This window comes from Apiospora marii, assembly GCF_038362585.1.
Source record: "Apiospora marii strain CBS 49790 chromosome Unknown utg000004l_segment0_segment0, whole genome shotgun sequence".
Classification (NCBI taxonomy): domain Eukaryota; kingdom Fungi; phylum Ascomycota; class Sordariomycetes; order Amphisphaeriales; family Apiosporaceae; genus Apiospora; species Apiospora marii.
Window position 1 is genome coordinate 960,577 of NW_027117375.1, and position 18,582 is coordinate 979,158.

General features: G+C 53.5%; 6 protein-coding genes across 6 annotated transcripts; 2 read left to right on the plus strand and 4 right to left on the minus strand.

Annotated features, from left to right (window-relative positions):
* Positions 1–1,706: 1,706 nt before the first annotated feature.
* Positions 1,707–3,370, plus strand: PG985_006238 (uncharacterized protein; the record flags this gene model as incomplete). The annotated part of the gene is made up of 2 exons (XM_066826007.1): positions 1,707–2,005; positions 2,065–3,370. 2 exons carry the CDS (start codon positions 1,707–1,709, stop codon positions 3,368–3,370), a joined length of 1,605 nt encoding a protein of 534 aa, XP_066685614.1.
* Positions 3,371–6,770: 3,400 nt separating this feature from the next.
* On the minus strand, positions 6,771–9,805 carry PG985_006239 (uncharacterized protein; the record flags this gene model as incomplete). The annotated part of the gene is made up of 2 exons (XM_066826008.1): positions 6,771–7,023; positions 7,083–9,805. The coding sequence occupies 2 exons, from the start codon at positions 9,803–9,805 to the stop codon at positions 6,771–6,773; spliced, it is 2,976 nt and encodes a 991-aa protein (XP_066685615.1).
* A 2,190-nt stretch (positions 9,806–11,995) lies between these two features.
* PG985_006240 (V-ATPase subunit C) lies at positions 11,996–13,333 on the plus strand (the record flags this gene model as incomplete). The annotated part of the gene is made up of 4 exons (XM_066826009.1): positions 11,996–12,272; positions 12,332–12,426; positions 12,486–12,577; positions 12,637–13,333. The coding sequence occupies 4 exons, from the start codon at positions 11,996–11,998 to the stop codon at positions 13,331–13,333; spliced, it is 1,161 nt and encodes a 386-aa protein (XP_066685616.1).
* A 324-nt stretch (positions 13,334–13,657) lies between these two features.
* On the minus strand, positions 13,658–14,710 carry PG985_006241 (adenylylsulfate kinase; the record flags this gene model as incomplete). Its single annotated transcript, XM_066826010.1, has 3 exons — positions 13,658–14,026; positions 14,259–14,511; positions 14,703–14,710. The coding sequence occupies 3 exons, from the start codon at positions 14,708–14,710 to the stop codon at positions 13,658–13,660; spliced, it is 630 nt and encodes a 209-aa protein (XP_066685617.1).
* Positions 14,711–15,205: 495 nt separating this feature from the next.
* PG985_006242 (uncharacterized protein) lies at positions 15,206–15,548 on the minus strand (the record flags this gene model as incomplete). The annotated part of the gene is made up of 2 exons (XM_066826011.1): positions 15,206–15,409; positions 15,531–15,548. The coding sequence occupies 2 exons, from the start codon at positions 15,546–15,548 to the stop codon at positions 15,206–15,208; spliced, it is 222 nt and encodes a 73-aa protein (XP_066685618.1).
* A 729-nt stretch (positions 15,549–16,277) lies between these two features.
* PG985_006243 (adenylyl-sulfate kinase) lies at positions 16,278–17,342 on the minus strand (the record flags this gene model as incomplete). Its single annotated transcript, XM_066826012.1, has 3 exons — positions 16,278–16,307; positions 16,361–17,073; positions 17,222–17,342. 3 exons carry the CDS (start codon positions 17,340–17,342, stop codon positions 16,278–16,280), a joined length of 864 nt encoding a protein of 287 aa, XP_066685619.1.
* Positions 17,343–18,582: the final 1,240 nt, after the last annotated feature.

The window sequence follows — 18,582 nt, forward strand, 5'->3', positions numbered from 1 at the left end:
ACCAAAACACAAGAATTGATGGGAATTGATGCCTGGTGGTATCGAGAGTCTATCACGATTCAACGTGTCAACTCTGTCTGTGTGTGTGCAAGTGTCATACAGGACGGTTACTATAGAGAGGTACGTACAGCAAGCATTGGACTACGGTAGGTGAAGTAGTAATGTGATAGCCATATGACTTACGAAGATGGATGTGAGGTATCGTATGTGCATCAATAACACCTCAAAGGGTAGCACATTCAGCAAACACACACACAGTGCAGTACGTGTTTGCAACTGCACCAGTTGCCAGTATTGGGCATAGGTAGAGAGAGAGAACCTTACCCATCGGCACCTGGCTGCACGTCGTCGTTGTTTGCCCCCCGGGCAGCCAGGGCCCCAAGGGATCAAAGATTGATGTACCTACGCCTAAGAGAAAAAGCGAGAGAGTTGAAGATGAAAGTTCAGACCAGCAGAGACAGACTGCTTGTCCGTCCAGCGGGCCACACGCGGCGGTACCCACTGCTTGGCAAGCTTTGGCTTGGTAGCATTATGGTGAAATGTCGGCCAAAAGAGAAAGAATAGAAAGAAAAGAACTTCTCCACGCTCCGTACCTCCCCGTCCGTCAACGTCTCCTCGCCTTTTCGCCGCGTCCTTGGGCGAGCCTGCACGTCCTGCCATCTGCTTCTTTTCCCAGACGCCCCAGAATCTCCACCCGGGCTTCCACACACACCCCTCCACCCCTTCCCCATTACCCATTACTCGGCCTCTTTTCCCATTCCGACCCCCAGTCCCTCGTCTCTTTTCTCCAGTTCCAAGAGATCCCCAAGACCTGCCCTTCTGAGAGCCGGCCCAGTCCAGACAGACTAGAAGAATACCTACTACTTTTGCCGACTGGGCTCTTTTCCTACGTCGCCCGGTTTCAATTCCCTCCCTCCCCTCTTGAGTCCGACACTCTATATTCTTTGTTGGTCCCGACACCCTTTCGTTCCCTGCCCAGCTCAGCTTTGGTTGGGTACTTGCCGGCTCATTAGCGAATTCCATCATTACCACCAATACTACGTGGCGGGCTCATCCCAATTAAAGGATTCCCATTCGCAACTCGCAACCCGCAGCCCGTCCCCCTGTGCACTCAACCTCCTCTCCGTGCGACACAGCCTAACGCTTCCGACGCCCTTTTACTCGACCGACCTCTTGACGGACGGCCCATAACGAGTTGGCTCTATCGCAAGGCGCCATCGTGCTCTGGACGGTTCGACGACTTCCCGAACGCCGGCGTAGGATTTGCTCGCATTCCTCGCTTCACGCCGAGACCCGACTAAAGAGAACCATTCTGGCCCTGGAGCACACCATATTAACAGCAGGAGAAGCGACGGTGGAACTGGCGCCCTTGGAGTGCAGGTTGGACCGATTGGAGACTTACAACGTCGTGTTTCTGTCAAACATTTCACATCCCCGCCCGTCCATTCGCTACCGATCGCAGCTCGTTCGTTTCGCGGCGATTCAGCAGTCTACCTGAAGTATCCTACCGCCGTCTCCGACCGAGTACTCGATGTCCCAATATGCTTAATTCGCGACCGACAACTGTCGCCCGTACCAGGTTCATTCCTTTGGCTTTCCCTGCCTTGTAGAGGACTAGCGAGTACTCAGTGCCTGCCTGTCCTCCGCGACGCATTGAAGTCCCTACACCATTGATAAACGATTGTTGTCACGGCCCATCCTCCGCCATGGATCCTCCTCACGTAACCGAGTTCGCTTCCCAGCGATACTTCGACAAGCTCAAGCAGCTTGCCGAGGCGAAAGACCGGCAGCCGCCGAATGCAACCCATCTGGACGGTTCGGTGGCTAGCTCAACCTCGACTTTCATCCTCCCCATTGGGGCCTCCAAGTTACCGGAGCAGACCGACGCCGAAGTTCTGAAGGCCGCGGATAAGAGACGTCTTCCTTTCAAGTTCCGACTACCACTACGAAACTCAACCGAGCACGATCAGCGCCGCCTGTCTACGGAAAATGCCCATAAGCAGAGGTTTGTGGGATCCCATGTCAATTTGGGTTCATTGCTGTATGCTAACGTGTGCTTACTAGAGCGGCCTTTGACCAGCTTTTCCTGGCACTCCCTAACGAGTTGAAGATTCAGATCGTTGCGTCTTTACCATTATCAGATATTTTAAATCTCCGACTAGCGTCTCGTTCGTGGCACGCCATGGTTACCCTGAACGAGTTGCCGATTGTTCGTTATCACCTAAAACACCATATCCCGGCTTATGCGACACGACTGTACCCAGTGCCGGAGGACAGAGCGGCCGTGAACATCCATTATCTCTGTGGAATATGGCATCGACTGCATGTTGCGGCAAAGCTGGCTTTCCTGATTTGCGAGTGGATCACGAAGGAGCTGTTTCTCAGAAGGACCGAAGAGCAGCGGCGAGACTTCTCTGTCCAGCGAGAGCGTATGCGGCGACGCTTAATACCTCTGCTGTTCACTCTGTTCCATTTCTTTGAGACATATCGAACTCTCCACCTTCAATACATTGAAGAACATGGCCATGGACTCACGAAGGAGCCTTACACGGTGAACCCTATCGAGGCCAAGATCATGAGCATGTATGACGACAAAACTCTGCTGCATGTCCACCAAGTGTTTCCCATGGTAGTGTCGTCATTCTGCCGGAGGCTACGACCCCCTTCTTATGTTGGTCGTGTCGAAGGAGCGTTGCGCGGTTACATGCACGGGAAGCCCAGTGACGAAATTTACGTGACGGCGTTGTGTGTCGGTGGCCTTCGGCAGTGCGAGCGTTTCTGGGAGATCAAAGGTTACAATTCACGAAGGGGCACTGTCGACGCCTGGTACAACTCGGTCGCCAAAAGCCCAGCGATGAAGACCCCTGTCGAGCCAGCCGGCAAACCACGTCGAGGACTGTTGAGTTTGAGCCGCAAGAAATCGGCTTACAACATCAAGGACGCTTCCAGCACGGGGGCCGAGGCGTTGCCACCTCTTCCGGATACTCGGGCCCGTCGTACATCCGATGCGGCTCGACGGCCGACTGACACTGTGCCACCGCTTCCCAGTGCGACAATGGTGGAAAGCCTGGTTTTCGACACCAGCATGTCAGCTGGGATGCCGATGGGCCCCTTGTCACGCGAGCAACTCAAGCTTATCATACCGGATCTCCCCGTTTTGCAGCAACTATGGATGCAGACTGCCGAAGCTCTCATTCTGGATCGCCGGATTGTGGAGCGACCGCAAGACATCAAGAGGAATGCCGCAGTGATGCTGGACCTCATTCAAGAGGATGGCGCAGCGATACAGGACGAGTGGTGGTATGGTCGAATAGCACCCGAATCTGTCTGCCCACCCCTGGAATCGATTGATGAAGACCCTATCGAATAATTGCCATGGATACGATTCCATCTCTTGGCACGAATATACCCCTAACACTGTTGCCTCTTTTCTTACGCAACGTCACCTACTAAACATCATCATCATCTCTATCTCTCTATCTCTATCTCTATCTCTATCTCTATCTCTCTTGTTTATTTTATACCCACGAGAAGTCATTGGCATTTGCAGGCGTTCCGGTCAAGAGAGGCTTAGGTCGGAAAGCAAGGCGGCCCTAGAAGCGGCGGCGTCCACATCGGAGTTTTTATTTTCTTTGTGTTATGGATGGGACAGATGGTCAAAATCGGGACTCTTTCGACACCATTTTCGTTTTGAATCTGTCCAAGCAGCGTACTCTAATGTATGCATAGGCGCGGCGCCATGGGGAAGGGCTCTTGGCCGGGTTGAGGCGACCCCGGGAAAGGGGGGTTGGAAGTACCAGATAACCTAGATGATACCAATACGAAGCAAAGGCACCACCGCCTTGGTGTGCCTCACTCGTATACTCCAACTTACACTCTTGCACGACTGCCATCAACCTTGGTCACGTGATGTGAATGACTATTCTGTTTGATTGATCACCGGCTTCGAATTCGCGGTGAGCTATAGTGTCGGATCTCGATCATAGCACTCAGTTACTGCCGGCTGACGACAAGCACCTCCACGAGGTGGTATTGACCCCATCTGGTTCGCCCAAGAGTCGTCCGATGGATTACCTACATATATCCACTACCCACTTGGATATATGGAGAATCTCAAGACCAAGGTCGTAGCAGGCCAGCTTTCCCATGGGGTCAAGGGCCCCACCGGAACCACTGTCGGAAAGCAGAGCGTCGCTCGCGCCCTCTTTCTTGTTTCTGTCCTGTCACACACATCAACCCAACTCCATATTCGGCCCGTTGCCCACCCATCATCTCATCAGCACACAGATTTCTCACCCACCACCACCCCGTGATCTGGATTCTTTCCGTCTTTTTCCCTTTCGTGGAGAGGGCTATGTAGTAGTGTCGGGGTTTCCGCCGTCGCCTCGTGCCTCGTGTCGGCGCACTGTACCGTCTACGGTCTCCGACGGTCAACCCGGCGGTGCGGTCGGTCGCCTTCTTCTCTTTTCGCTTGTTGGATTATTTTCTTTCCCTCTTCCTTCCCAGCGGTGGTTGTGGTGAAATCAATCGGAGGCTGGCCCGGCGGACCACCAAAATCCAAGTAATAAAAGAAGGTCGGGCGACTTACATGTATTTATCTATACATGTAGAAGAGGGGGGGGGGGGTTGGGGTCAAGGTCGACGATGCCATAATAGGAAATAATATCTTGCCCACACAGCCCGTCTTGCCTGTCATGTTTTCATAAGTACTTGTCTCTCCAGTCCTTATCTGACGTGGCCTGCCGAAATGGCACAACCTGGTCTTTGCAATCGTTGCGGCTGTTAGATTCTTCGATAAGCGAAACGTGATCGGCGAGGAAAATACAACGCGCCTGTTCAAGTATCTGCTTGGACTGCACCTAGACTAACAGACTGGTTCATGCTGTTTTCGTTTTGCCCATTAGCCTCCATCAGCTATGAAGTTTTTTCCTCTCTCGGGTATAGCTTCTACTCTGGCATCGCTTGGGGTTAATAAGCTAACGACTTACAGCCGATTCGGCAAAAGTGAAACTGTGGAGTCTAGCTCGCGTGTCTCTTTCCACGGCGTCGGAATGGATCTCGATAGCGTGACACCATATGCTAGTTAGCAGGGGGTGAAGAAGGGGCCCCGAGAAGCCAAAGCAGGAGAGGAAAACCCCCCCCAAGCAGGGAAATATTACTAGAGCCTCACCGGTCGGTTTCTGGCCAAACTCTAATCACCGTCCAACTAACTATGTGTCTAACGACTTCGCATTAGTATGCATGTACGTAACAATCTATTGATAGCATGGCGGGAGTGGGAGTGGGAAAACAAGAAATAACAAGTGGAAAAAGACATAACCGCTCTCCCTCGCATTGCTTCTGCACGCAAGTAAAAGGGGGCGCTGTAGAGCAGAAGAACAACAACAAAACACACACCGTCTTGTCATGTGCGCGCATAATTTGTCATTTATCCATCTACCTAAGCATTCTACAGAAAGAAGAAACAACGTGGCCATCACGGCGACGATGACGAAGATGATGAGATCTGGTGGGGATGGCCTAGGCCTGGAAGACAGCCAGCCTTTCTCCAGATGTCACAGCTTTACCCGGGGGGTAGAAGCATAAAAACGTGCCAGCCAACGTTGAAGGGAAAAGAAGAACAAGGAGAGAAGTTGGAGACAAGGAAACGAACCCCTCGGGGGAGAGCGAGCCGCCGCCCGTGACAGCGAAAAGGAAGCAAGAAGAAGTTCGAATCGAAGAGAGGGAAGAAGGATTAGGACCCTCTAGTAGTCCTGCCTTAAGTGGGTATTTGGCCGATATAACCCCGTATCAACTAACTCTACGGCGGATAGGCGACGAACGACTAGTCTCGGTTTCAAGGCACCATCCTATGGGAAGCGCAGGAACCAGGTCCCGGGGTTCTCGAGTAATTCATGAGCCTCGGCCCTGGGGCTTTCAATGACTCGAATCAAGACTGAGAGGGAGAGAGAGGAGACATGTCAAGGTCCTGGGGAAGTCAATCTCGTGACTGTCACCTATTTACCGACTCAACTTGACCCCCACGATGTTACCCTGATATCTAGAGGCGCGTAGACGGCGACGCGTACTAACAAGAAAAACAAAAAGGCGGGTCGGCGTCGTTCCTGGGCCTCCACTCACAGCATGATGCAGCGGAAGAAGGCTAATTGCACAACTTCCTGCCTCATTGATGGTTGTTCGAGCGCGCACTTTCAAGGAGCCGAATCGGAAGCCGGGGTGGAAAAAGCCTGCCTATACTCAAGATCGCTCACTATGCCTATAAATACACGGGGGGCGGGATAAAAAGGAAAAAGTAAAAGATGTGGAATCGGCGGCAATGCAGTGGTATATTCAAGCCCCATCCCCTCGCTCTGCTCTGCCCCTAGCCCATGTTCACTTCTCACATCAGGCTCCTGTGTGCCGTCTGCAATGAACAAGAAGTCGCAAGGAGAATAGTCGCAAGCAGCAGGCATCGTAAATGGGGAAAAATGTATGGGCCGATGTTTGCTCAAATATTCCATTTATTCATCCGTCGTAGCGCAGTGAAGACCTGCAAGTAGGTGTAGGAATCCAGCTGCGTCTGGAATTACGTCGAAACTGCCACAGAATCCCCCCAAATCGCCGCTCAAGAGAGGAAAACCAAAAAAGTTAAAGCAAACGCCATTCATGATTCGTGGCTCCAAGACTAGACAATAACAGAAAAAGAGGCTCCGCAAAGTAATGAAGAAAAAAGGCCCCAGGCAAAAATGCGGACATAATCAAGAAAAAACATGGTTTTCGTCATCACATCGTCAAGACCACCGGTTTCGGTAGCCCGTGTTTATACCGCTTTTGTTTAAGCCGCTGGTGTCGTACCCGCCGTTCGTCATGGCACTGTTTGGGTAAGAAGTCGCCCCTGAGCCACTGTTGGTGCGTTGGACACTGCTGCCCAGAGCATACGCCCCTCCGCCGCCCATGCTCATGCTGTTATGAGCCGTGCTCGAGTCCAGCGCTTGCATGTCGAACAAGCTCTGGTCCGAAAAGGAGGGGAAGGAGGCCACGCCACTATGTGAGCTTGCGGGTGTTGGCCGCGATGTCCCGAAGTGTGGTGACTGCGTCGAAACTCCATGTGCAGCATTGCTGGCTGCTCGGTATGGGTTTTCCATGGATGACGCAGAAGTGGTTCGTCGTGGGGCATATGAAGCATTTGGGTGGACGGAACTGATGGATGGTGAGGCCCGGAACGAGTTTTCCGCCCCATCAAGGGCGAGTTGTTCTGCGTCCCAAACTGCGGGGAATGGGTTACATGGGACACGAGCGTAGTCCCTGGAGAGTTGGTCGTCATGCTGTGTTGTTGGCGCGGGTTCGATGAGTACGCGCCTTGTTGTACTGTTGTGTAAGAGGGGCTCTGGTTTTGACTATAGTAATTTGGTGCGTTGGAAGCTGCCCGCGCGCTCTGTTGCGAAGGCATCGTGGTCGTCATTTGCGGTGGCTTGGAGATCTGTGATGGCGTGGGCGACACCGTTTGCTGCTGCTGGCGCTGCTGCATCTGTTGCATCTGCGGGTGATTGCTGCTGCTGCTCTGAGCGCTTTGCTGCCGATTTTGCATAGAGGCAGTGAACTGTTCATAATGCGCCGCCAAGCCTTCAGCTGGTGCAGCAGGGATAGAATGCCTACTGGTGGCTGCTGTATGTTGTTGCTGATTTTGCTGCTGCTGCTGTTGTTGCTGCTGTTGTTGCTGCTGCTGCTGTTGTTGCTGCTGCTGCTGTTGCTGTTGATGGTGGTGCTGCTGTGGCCTCTGCTGGTGATTGCTATACGCTTGGTAGTTTGGCTCGTTGCGAGCCTGGAGGGTACTCATGTGGTCGTAGTCGGTTTCGAGAGACTTCTCCATAGGCTGGCTTGGCATTACCGTGGAATGCTGTGACGTCTGCTGTGGCAAGTTCGGAGAAGCAACTGTAGAAGCCATTGCATGTGCTACGTTCTCTGTAGATGCGGCCGCTGTTGCTGCCGCCCCTGCGCTTTGTCGCTTCGCCGCTGCGGAATTCGATTTTCGAGCACGCTTCGCCGGCGGACCGGGCGGGCCAGGCGTTACGCTAGATTCCGCCGACATATTCTGCTGCCTGGTCACCCCCAAGATTGCATCAACTGCCGCAATCTCCGGCTGTTGAGGTGGGAATGATGACTGAGATGTCGTGTCAAGCGTACTGTTCCCGTTGGTGATTGCCTCGACCCCTTTATTGGGTTGACGTTTCCGTTTGGCACCAGAAATGGTCGACGCCTTCACTTGGGGTGTAATTGGCTGTCCTTCTTGGGACGGAGCAGCATCCTGAGCTGCATTCTGAGGGGGCGGCAGCTTGCGCTTATTTTTATTCCCCCCACCGTTCACTTGACTGGGCGCAACTGTACCTGCATGGGGAGTGGGTAGAGTAGGCGGTGGGATATACGAGGTGCTGGTCTGCGGTGCAGGAACGGGGGTTTGCTGTAGGGTTTTGGATGCTTGGGTTGACGAATTAGCTGCCGCATTATTCTTCCCCTTGGTCCCTTTGGACCGCCCTGTACCACTTTTGCTCGGGGTCGAGCTCACGGCCTCCATGCCAGGCACGGGCTGAGAATCACTAGGTCCAGTTGTGGATTGCGTTTGCTGCGGCGTATCCTGAGAGCCCGCTGCTTTGGGCCGGTTTTTGGACCCTTTCGGCCGGCCTCTCCTTTTAGCAGATGACCCGGGATCCCCAGTCTCGCTGTTGATAGATGTGAATCCAGCCGCGGGGGTCACATTGTCCGCCCTGATGTCAGAAACACGCGGCGGCGTCAGGAGATCAAATACTCTCCTCTCGACATTGTCCACATCTGGATCAGCTCCCACCGCCTCGTCGTCCACGTCGACCCAGCTCTCATCATGGGCTGCCGGCAGTTCGCTCATCTCTTGCTGCGCGGGTTGCGAAGCCGGCGCAACCGTAGCCGCTTGGCCGTTTGGCTTGGAGCCTTTCTTCAGGCCCTTGTCTCTCCGGACCTTGGTCGCCTTGCTGCCCTTCGGGCGGCCTCTTGGGCGTCTTGCTGGAGCAGCTGGCGCAGCCGGGGCAGGGGGCCTCTGAGGCCGGCTGAGGTCTGGGAAAATCTCGGAAATCCAGCCGACAAAAAGGTTGCCAGCACCGTTAGCCTCGCCACTTTCGGGAAATTTCCCATCGGCAGGGGGGGGTGCATCAGGGATACCACCAAAGAATGCCAATGCTTTGCAAACCTGGTCAACAACAGTTGCGTGCGGCAGGCTGCGAATCAGGGTGAGTAGGCGGGCCTGCTCTGCCTTGACTTCTGACGCAGAAAGGGCCTGGTGTGGCTCCGGGGCCGGCGTTGGGGTGGTTGCTGATGCAGGGGCGGCTGGTGCAGCAGGAGCAGCAGTGTCCGGGTCGGTAGGAGTTTTGGCCGGGCGCGGGCGCGCATAGTTGGCCCGTCGGTGGTGGGATACATAATGGGGTGTTTCGGCGAGCTTCGCCTGCAGGGCGGTGCTTTCGCTATTCCGCTTCGCCGCTTCGTACCTTGCCTGGCTCTCGTTGCGATTTGAAAGTTCCATGTGCATTACGTTGAAGTTGCCCTTCATAAAGTCTGTCTTGCCCTTCAGTTTGCTGGGAATCGGGTTTCGCACACGGCCGTCCGAGTGAGCGCCATTGTAGGCTCGGTTGTCTATTCGAAGTCCCGAATGGCCGACGATGGGGGCATCGGAGGCCGACTCATTCGGGGCAGCCGCGGCGATGTCGGCTTGGCTATCAGTACTGACAGACGAGGAAGCGGGAACGGGTATCTGTTGATGAGAATCTAGGGCTGGTGACGCATTACTCGCGGCAGTGGCCATTTGATCCAGCAGCCGCGATCATGGCCGTAGAGGCAAATCCCGGCTATAAGTCCCCAGCTGTAGGGCGTATATGTGTAATGCTGCCAATCTCTTCTCTTGGCGTGCACCAATTCCGGTCCTGGGAGCTGGACGTTCTGCCGCAAATACGTGTCCCCACGTCTCTATCGGAACATGTTTCGTTCGATTGGTCCTACGCTTGTTCATATACTGCTCTGGCCCGGCTCTCGAGGTCGTAGTGTTGGGATTATGTGTAGGTCTATGTTCGCGTCGCAATATTCGAGTTTGAATGGCGTAATGAGCAGGTTAAGTAGCGATACGTCCAATTAGTGCGACCTACTGCCTCGAACGCCAAAAGCGCTGGAGTGCAATTCCGGTCAATATTAAGAAAACTCCAGGGGCGCTCGCTGCGTATGTGCTCGATATCAACGGTCGTGGAAGACGCGATGGACGATGAGGGCGGGACAGATGACACGACTACTGTTGGTGGTGGACAGAGGATTGGAGGATATCGGATGATGGCTACGGCGAAGTGATGGAGAAGATCTTGTGCAACGCCCACGATGGGAAGGGGAGGGGGGAATCGAGGGCGGGCTCAGCTCCTTGGAAAACGGGATCAATGATTGAATCCTGGGATCAGGTTCACCACGAATGACCAGCTCGGTTGCTCGCTGAGCTAGCTAGAGTTGACTTAGTTGGTCGGCAGTAGGCATGGATGGATCGATGTAGGTGGTATGTAGCAGTATCCGGGATTCGTTCGAGGTGGTCTTCAATCACTGCTGGCTGGCCTCCCATTGCTTTCCAGTCCCAAAGTGCAAAGTGCCAGTCCAACCAACCCTTCCTTTTGGGCAGAGAGTCACCGTAAGATGCTAATTTTGGCCTAGTGTGGCTCAATCAATGATCGGCAACACGAGCAACACTGGCAAGAAGTCGGGTGGCTGGCGTAATTCATCAGTTCAAGGCTCAAGCCCGTAACTTCGCTGATACATGCAGCGTGTACATCATGTAACTAGACTTTGGACGCCCCGGATACCCCTAATCCACCATCGGGTCTTGAAATGGTCCAATTCGGTGGGCTGGCACATTATGTAGGTACCTCGAGGGGTTCTGGCCCAGAGCAGGACGGACAACATTTTTTTGAACTTCGAGGCCATTGGGTTTCGCGAGGTCGGACCGGCAGGCAGGAAGGGTTCTGAATCCGAATGCCTGCATACTTAGGTAGGGACTCGATGACCAAGTTGACCGGGTCATGTCAGTTTCCACTTGGCTTTCATCCTCAGAGGTCACAGGTCAATGGTTCACTCGGCACTGATGATCTCTTACGATTTTGTTTCGCACCATTTCCGATGCCACTCTCAGGTACCGACCGTCATGCTCGTAACTCCATCTGTTCTGTCCAGCTGGAAAGATCGCAACGCTCTTCAGGTACCTACTTACCTTACCTCTCCTTGCTGAAACATGCAGTTGTTTGTGCGCAACCGCATCAATCAATCTGAGCTACATACAAGGGTGTTTCGGTATGTACATGTAGGTACATAGTTACCTATGCTATGCAGCCAGGCAAAGTTTGCAGCCGCATTCAGACAAATGGGCATTCTAAATACCGAGTATGTGCATTGCGTATAGCGAGCGGTAAAGTCAAACAAAGAGTGCATAGAGCGACTCATTCAGCAGTCGTAGATCGGATACATGATCAATGCTGGTGTGATCGTGGGGTAGCATGTGCCTTTGCATCGACTCCCTGGCCTAGGAATTATTCTAGACGAGCTTAGGCCGTCCCCCGCCTATCAGAGTACTGATCAGAGCACCTACCCAGCGCCTACCCTTTTAGTGGGCCTTACTGCTCTCTCACCCAGCCTGCCACCTGCCTTATCCGACCTCAACCTTAGGTACTGACTGCACTAGGTCCAATAACGTCAACCTCCATCAAACGCCCTGACACACATAGAGCTTGCAGCTACCTCTCAACCTGCCGCTTCACCAACGATCCCTCCCTCTTCGCCCCGGCTGCACTCCCTGATATTGGATAGCATCGCTCTGTTCCGGATCTGCAGGCCAGTCAGACTTGCGTCATTTGGTTGCTTGCGTCTTGCGCCGGAACACCAAGCCTCCTGCTGAGCGGTTATCCCGCCTAACAGCTCGGCACAGCATCGCTACCACCGCCAATATATTTCCAACGCCCCCGACGCCAAGATGAAATACTGCCTGGTGTCTGTTCCCATCGACGCCGTCGACTCTTCCGACGAGCCCATCGACGCACTCAAAGGCATCATAGGCGATAACGGAACCGTCCTCCCCTTCGCCGTCCCAGACTTCAAGATTGGAACCCTGGATGCCCTAGTCCAGCAGGCTGACGACCTCGGTAAGCTCGAGGCCAACTGCGAAGGTCTTGTAGCCAAGGTTGCCGACTCTCTCAAATCGCTGCTCGACGACCAGGACAAAGTCGACGAGCAGAAGCTTGTCAACGACAGTATGCGTGCACCCCTTCCTACCGAATAGCTAGGCTAGCCGTACTCATAAACACCGCAGAACCTACCGACAACTACCTACGCACATTCAACTGGAACAAGGTCCGGTATCGAGCAGACAAGCCTATCGCCGAGCTGATCGACACACTTCAAAAGGTAACAAGGACGCATACTGTCCTCTATGGTTTGCCGCAGCTGACTCGTGTCTACCGCAGGAGCTTGTCACTGTCGACAACGACGTTAAGGGGAAGCTTAACCAGTATAACCAAGTCAAGACGAACTTCGCTGCACTACAGAGAAAACAGACGTAAGCCTCCGGCCGTATTTTGCGACCCATACTGTTGCCGTGCGCTAAATTAGATATAGGGGCAATCTCACGACCAAATCCCTCACGCCCATCGTCAACCCCTCGTTACTCATCCAAGACTCCGAATACCTGGAAACCCACCTCATTGTGGTACCCTCCAACCTGAAGAAGGACTTTTTGAAAGGCTACGAGGGGCTCTCGCCTATGGTCGTGCCTAGGTCAGCCACAAAAGTCGCTGAAGACGAGGAGTTCGTACTGTTCACGGCGACAACGTTTAAGAAGCATAGTGCCGAGTTTCTGCAGAAATGTCGAGAGAACAAGTGGACCCCGCGCCAATACAAATATGTGGAGGGCGGCAAGGAGGAGGAGCAGAAGGAGTTCGACCGCGTCGCGAGAGAAGAGAAGAAGGTTTGGGGCGAAGCGCTGCGACTCAGTCGGACTGGGTGGAGCGAGAGCGTCATGATCTGGGCGCACGTTTTAACACTGCGGGTATTCGTTGAGACTGTGTTACGGTACGGACTGCCGCTCCATTTTGTGTCTGCTTTGGTTGTCACGAACCCGAAGCTCGCCAAGAAGGTCAAGTCCAACATGGACTCGGCATTCTCACATCTAGGCGGCAATGCAGTCGGCCGTGACAAGAAGGGGAGGATCACCAAGGACGATGCGGCATTGACGTCCGAGATGGCGGCAGCAGGTCTGGGTGGCGGCGAGAGCAACGAGTACACGGCCTACGTGTTCTACGAGTTTGAACTATAAAGCTCTTCTAAAGGCCCCCTTGAGGAAATTGTCATCTTCGAAGCGGCACGACTCGTATTGTTAGGCGACGAACGGGATGTAGTATCATTACGCAAATCAAGCAGGCGCCAGATTGAATGAAAGTTATCTTTCGCAGTGTGACTCTAGAGAAAAGGGGGGGTCAGGGGCAGTGCTTAAGTGATGACTAGGCGTACCCGGTGACTACGCAGCACAGAGGGATTGCATGACTGCCATTCGTTTTTCGACATTTTGCACGGGCGCTACAGGTCGAGTTCATGGAAGTTGTGTATGTTTTATCACATCCTATCTATTGTTGACAGGTCTCTATTTCTTGAGCTCGACGAGGCCCTTAGCCTGCAGCCACTCGACGATCTGGGCGACACACTCCTCAACGCTGTTCTCGTGGGTCTTGATGACGATTTCGGGGCTGTCGGGCGCCTCGTAGGGGGCGCTGATGCCGGTGAAGTCCTTGATCTCGCCGGCGCGGGCCTTCTTGTACAAGCCCTTGGGGTCGCGCTGCTCGGCCACGGAAATGGGCACGTCAACGTAGACCTCGATGAAGGGGATGGCCTCGTCGGTGCTGCCGGCGGCCGCGGTCGCGTGCAGCTCCCGCGCCGTCTGGCGGTCCGCCTTGTAGGGCGAGATGAAGGACGTCAGGGCGATGCAAGAGGAGTCGGCGAAGAGCTTGGCGACCTGTTCATAGGGGGCAAGTTGGTTAGTCTCTGCTTAGGCGTTGAGGATGACCGAACCTGTTTCTTCTCTCCCTCGACTATGCCTTGTGTGCATCTGCCCAAACCTATCGCTTCCTTGTAGTTTCTATTCTTCACGTATGCAGAATGAAATTCTATTTTATACTCCTTGTATCGGCACAACGCAGCGCACGACTACAGTAGAGATTTGGGCGGGCAAGAGCGAAAATACGTACCTCGGCGATACGACGAATGTTCTCATTGCGGTCCTTCTCGCTGAAGCCCAGGTCCTTGTTGAGGCCGAAACGCACGTTGTCGCCGTCGAGGCGGTACGAGGCGAGGCCCAGGTGCAGCAGGTGCTGCTCGAGGGCGGTCGCGACGGTGGACTTGCCCGAGGCGGAGAGGCCGGTGAACCAGATGGTCATGCCCTTCTGGCCGCGGAACTCATTGCGCTCCTTGCGCGAGAGCGACGGGTGCCATGTGATGTTGCTGTGTTACGGGGGGCCGCTGCGTTAGCTTTTTTTTGCTTTTCAGACCTTCGCGGCGATCCGATATTGGAGGGGTAGGTCGATAGACAGATATAAGCATCGATGGATGATGGATGGTGGGGTTATAGAAATGTCTTGGAGGGGCAATAGAGTAATGCTCTACTGCCTACCAAGGGGGAGTATTATACTCACGTTGCCATTTTTGTGTTTAGTTAAATTTCGACCGATTTTGTCAACTGAGAATAGAAAATGAAGGAGGAGCGTTTGAAAGTTGGTATTACTTTTCCAAGAAAACACCTCATGTCCGGCACCTCTCTCTACCCCCCAAAGTGCCGTTTCCCGCAAGAGTCTTACCAAATGCAATGGAGAATATCCATATCCAGATTTCCGGTTCCGCACCGGAACTGCAACTAGGTACACTAACAAGCCTTGGGCTATGACGTGATTTGCGTGAACCCGTGGGGGGGGGGGCTTCTGTGAGTACCTAATTGACGCGCCGCCATTCAAGCCAAAACGGGCGATTTGATCTGACTCTCCCGAGTATACTACCACTTCACTTGGTGAAATCAATATCGATTGGACCGACTATGGCTATCACTACCATGCATCGAGTACTGAAGCACCTCGTACCAGTTTCTGAGTTTGGCTGCCACACTCCTTCATGAACACAAGCCCTCGCTCATATTCCGGTGGCCTTACTTCTTCTGCACGGCATCTCCGTCGCCGCCACGGTTGTCGTTGAACCAACCGAACCGGCGCATCGTCCTCTTGAACCTGGCCTTCTTGAACGCTTTCTTGTCCTTGTTCACGGGCTTAACGTACCAACCGCCTTCATGCCTCGCAAAGCCGGGCGGTGGTTCCCGCAGCTGCCATTGCGGTTTGCGAGAGGAGGAGGAGCGCTAGAGACAAGGAGTTCGATCAGCAAATTTGACCGACTTCTGTTTTGTTTTTGGTTCTTTTTTTCCCCCTTCCTTCCATAGATCTCGCGCACATCAGGGCCGAACAGAAGAAGGGACTTACACCGAAGAACCACACCATACTGCCCACAAGCTGGGCGTGACCATACGTAGGTGTATACAAATTAAGAAAGGCGAGTCTTGTATCATAGGCAATGCGCAATAAAAAGAAGTATACAGTTAGATTGTAGGTCGGCGATAGTATACTGACGGGTGGAATGAGGCCGAGTCAGGTGACCACAACAACATTGATGTGAATAGAATGCCTCAGGGTGGGTTTCGAGGCTTCTACGGTATTAATATTCTTGGCAACCGAGCAGCGGGCAATACGTATACGGCGTAGAAGATCTCTGATTTTGGGCCCGACCCGCCGAATACAGTAAGCTGGGGCGCAGTCCGCTCAGCTGTCAATTTCCAAATCTATCATATTGTACAAAATGGCGTGAGGAACACAGTAGTGTGCATCCAATGTCACGAGCACCGTGGGACGCTCGCTATACTCGAATCGATGGGCTTGAATCTACAATCGGACAGTAATCAACACCGTTTTCTTGCGTGGCTTGGGTCACGCTCTCTCTCTACGTATCTTAGCCATGCAGATGATCCAGACAATTTTTGTTTTCTTATTTATCAACGCTAAATCGAACAACTAGTTCGAATTGTGTCTCGAAGAGGCCTGTATGGCTGGCTTGGGGCAGGGTGCTTTGTCCTGACTCGCCCATCGAGTAAGTCCAAGTAGTGTACACTTCAGTTTATATACAAATCTCATCGCTTTGTAGCTAAAACATAAGGCCTTGTTGTTTAATGCTGTTTATTCGACAGGCATAACATTCGCCATCATCTGTGGTCCGCAGTTAGTATAGTAATTTCGACAAGATTCAGGTGTTCACTCACAGCAGCCTGTTTGGGGCTGATGAAGAGTCCCGTGGCCTCTGCAAGCACGACGGGTGTCTCTCCCTCGCCGACTAACGTCTCAATCCGGCCTTCAACCCAGGCTTTGCGGCCCTCGACCTTGGTCGTGGTACCCCTCAAGACAACATATGTGCCTGCGGGAGTAGGCGCCCGGTAGTTGATGTTCAGGTTGGCCGTCATCGCGACACCGTGAGGCAGGGCGCCGAAGCAGCAGCGGGCCAGTCCCTCGTCCAGCATGGTGGCCAAAAAGCCACCATGGACAATCTTGGGGTGCCCGCACAGCTCCGAACCCAGATACGAGACGGAAACGATAGACTTGCCGCCAGCCTCGACCCAGGCAAAAGGGGGAACCACGACCTTGCCGGGACCGCGTAAAGTGCCAGCCGTCAGGTTGTTGACTCGGAAGGGTTCCGGTATCTTCAAATGCGGTCGCGACTCGGAAAACTCGGCCTTGGTCCGCATCTCCCGCGTTAACCAGTGGTTCGTTATATATTCCTCGACCTCAATCTCCTGTTGGTCCTCCGGCGTGAACATAAGGAGCGTTTCCGCATCCGTAGCGGGCTTGAGGATCCCATTGAGGGCCGGCAGCGCAGGAGCGGCAGTCATGGCGAAACCGAGGGAGGTAAAGACGGCACCAAGCGCCACAAAGTTGACTGTTCTTCGGAGTAGCGAGGGTCTGGCGGGTGCTGCAGCGGCTATATAATCGCAAACGATTGTAAGCAAATGGAGACTGCAAGCGAAAATGCAGTTTCGAAGGTACGATAATATAGTTAAGTATGGAACTAGCTCGGCCAGAAAAACTGGTATTGTGACCAGGGAAGATGCGTGGGTGAAATAACGTACCGGACTGGGAGTATGTTCTCGTAATCTGTGCCTGGAGAAGCGGCCTAGGTGTACTTATGATGCGCCGTGCCGGCGCAGAGAAAGGAGAGCGAGCCGCTAGGGCAGTGCATCGGATTCGCATGGCGTCCATCTCTGGTGTGCTGGGTTGCCCGCGGAAGGGTCCCGAGGTTGACGATGTGGAGGGTTTTTTTCTTCGATGCGCTCCGGAGATTATCTGTCGAACAGCACGGAGCAGGGATTGTAGATGGGCAACGTGGTAGACCGCTGGACTGGGTCCTCCCAGGCGCCTAGTAAAGCAGGGGCTAGAACAACTTGGTGCGTGGCTTTCCCAACGATTTCGGCACCAGATTCCCTCGCATGACACGCAGGGACGCTATTGTAGAAGCATCCAGCACTGGAAGATCCGAAGGGGATCCAGAGCAGGAAGATGCCGAGGCATAGTCGGTGACTGTCGGTGGGACGTTCGTCCGGCGGTCCGATAGCTCAGGTCAGATTGAGTCAAGAGTATCAAACAGATCAATGGATTTTATAAGCCGGACCGGGGTACATGTCATCGATATTCGTGCCTACCAGGTAGGTATTCCCTTGATCTGAGGCTAGCAGGCTTGCAGGATCTATTTACCTAGATATCTCGCGCTGCATGTCACCAAACAGTCGGGTTCGGTACATGCATCAGTTGCTTCCCACTGCACTGCCACTAGCGGGCCAGGTCAGGCGGTGATACACGTACAACCGCACAACGACAGGCCGCAAGCCATCTCCTCAAGAATAGGTAAGCAGCTCTACAGAACATTATTCCAGTAGTGTTCGTTCATTATTGTTGTAATCTGGACTAAGTGTAATAATTAAAATAGGTGCTGTTAATAGAGAAAGTACGATTTATTCCAAAGGCCCCTTGGCCGTTGACAGATGAAATCTTGGAAGGGAGATGCCTACCTAAGGTACCAGTAAGGGACGGTTCCCACTCTACGTCATTTAAGGGTCGCACCCAAACTAGTGGAGAGCAACAGACAAGACCGCTGATTGCTCTTGGTGAATGCCCCAATGTCCCCCAAGTGCCAGGGACTTCGTTTCGCATCAATTGATGATCTATCCTGCTTGGGTCTGGCCAGAAACCCAAAACAAAACGTGGTCGTACTACTGGTAGTACTGTACGTGGCAGCAGAAATGAATATTCCCGATTCGCAGACGGGCAAGCCAATGATCTACTACTACCCCAAGCCCTGACGAACCCCTCACTGACTACACGCTCCTCAAACCTGCTTGCACTGCAACTTCATACGACGGTTACGCATCTTGCTGGCATCATAGTCATGCTGTGTAACCCTTGCTGTTGATCCCGCCTTGTGACAGAGGTCGTA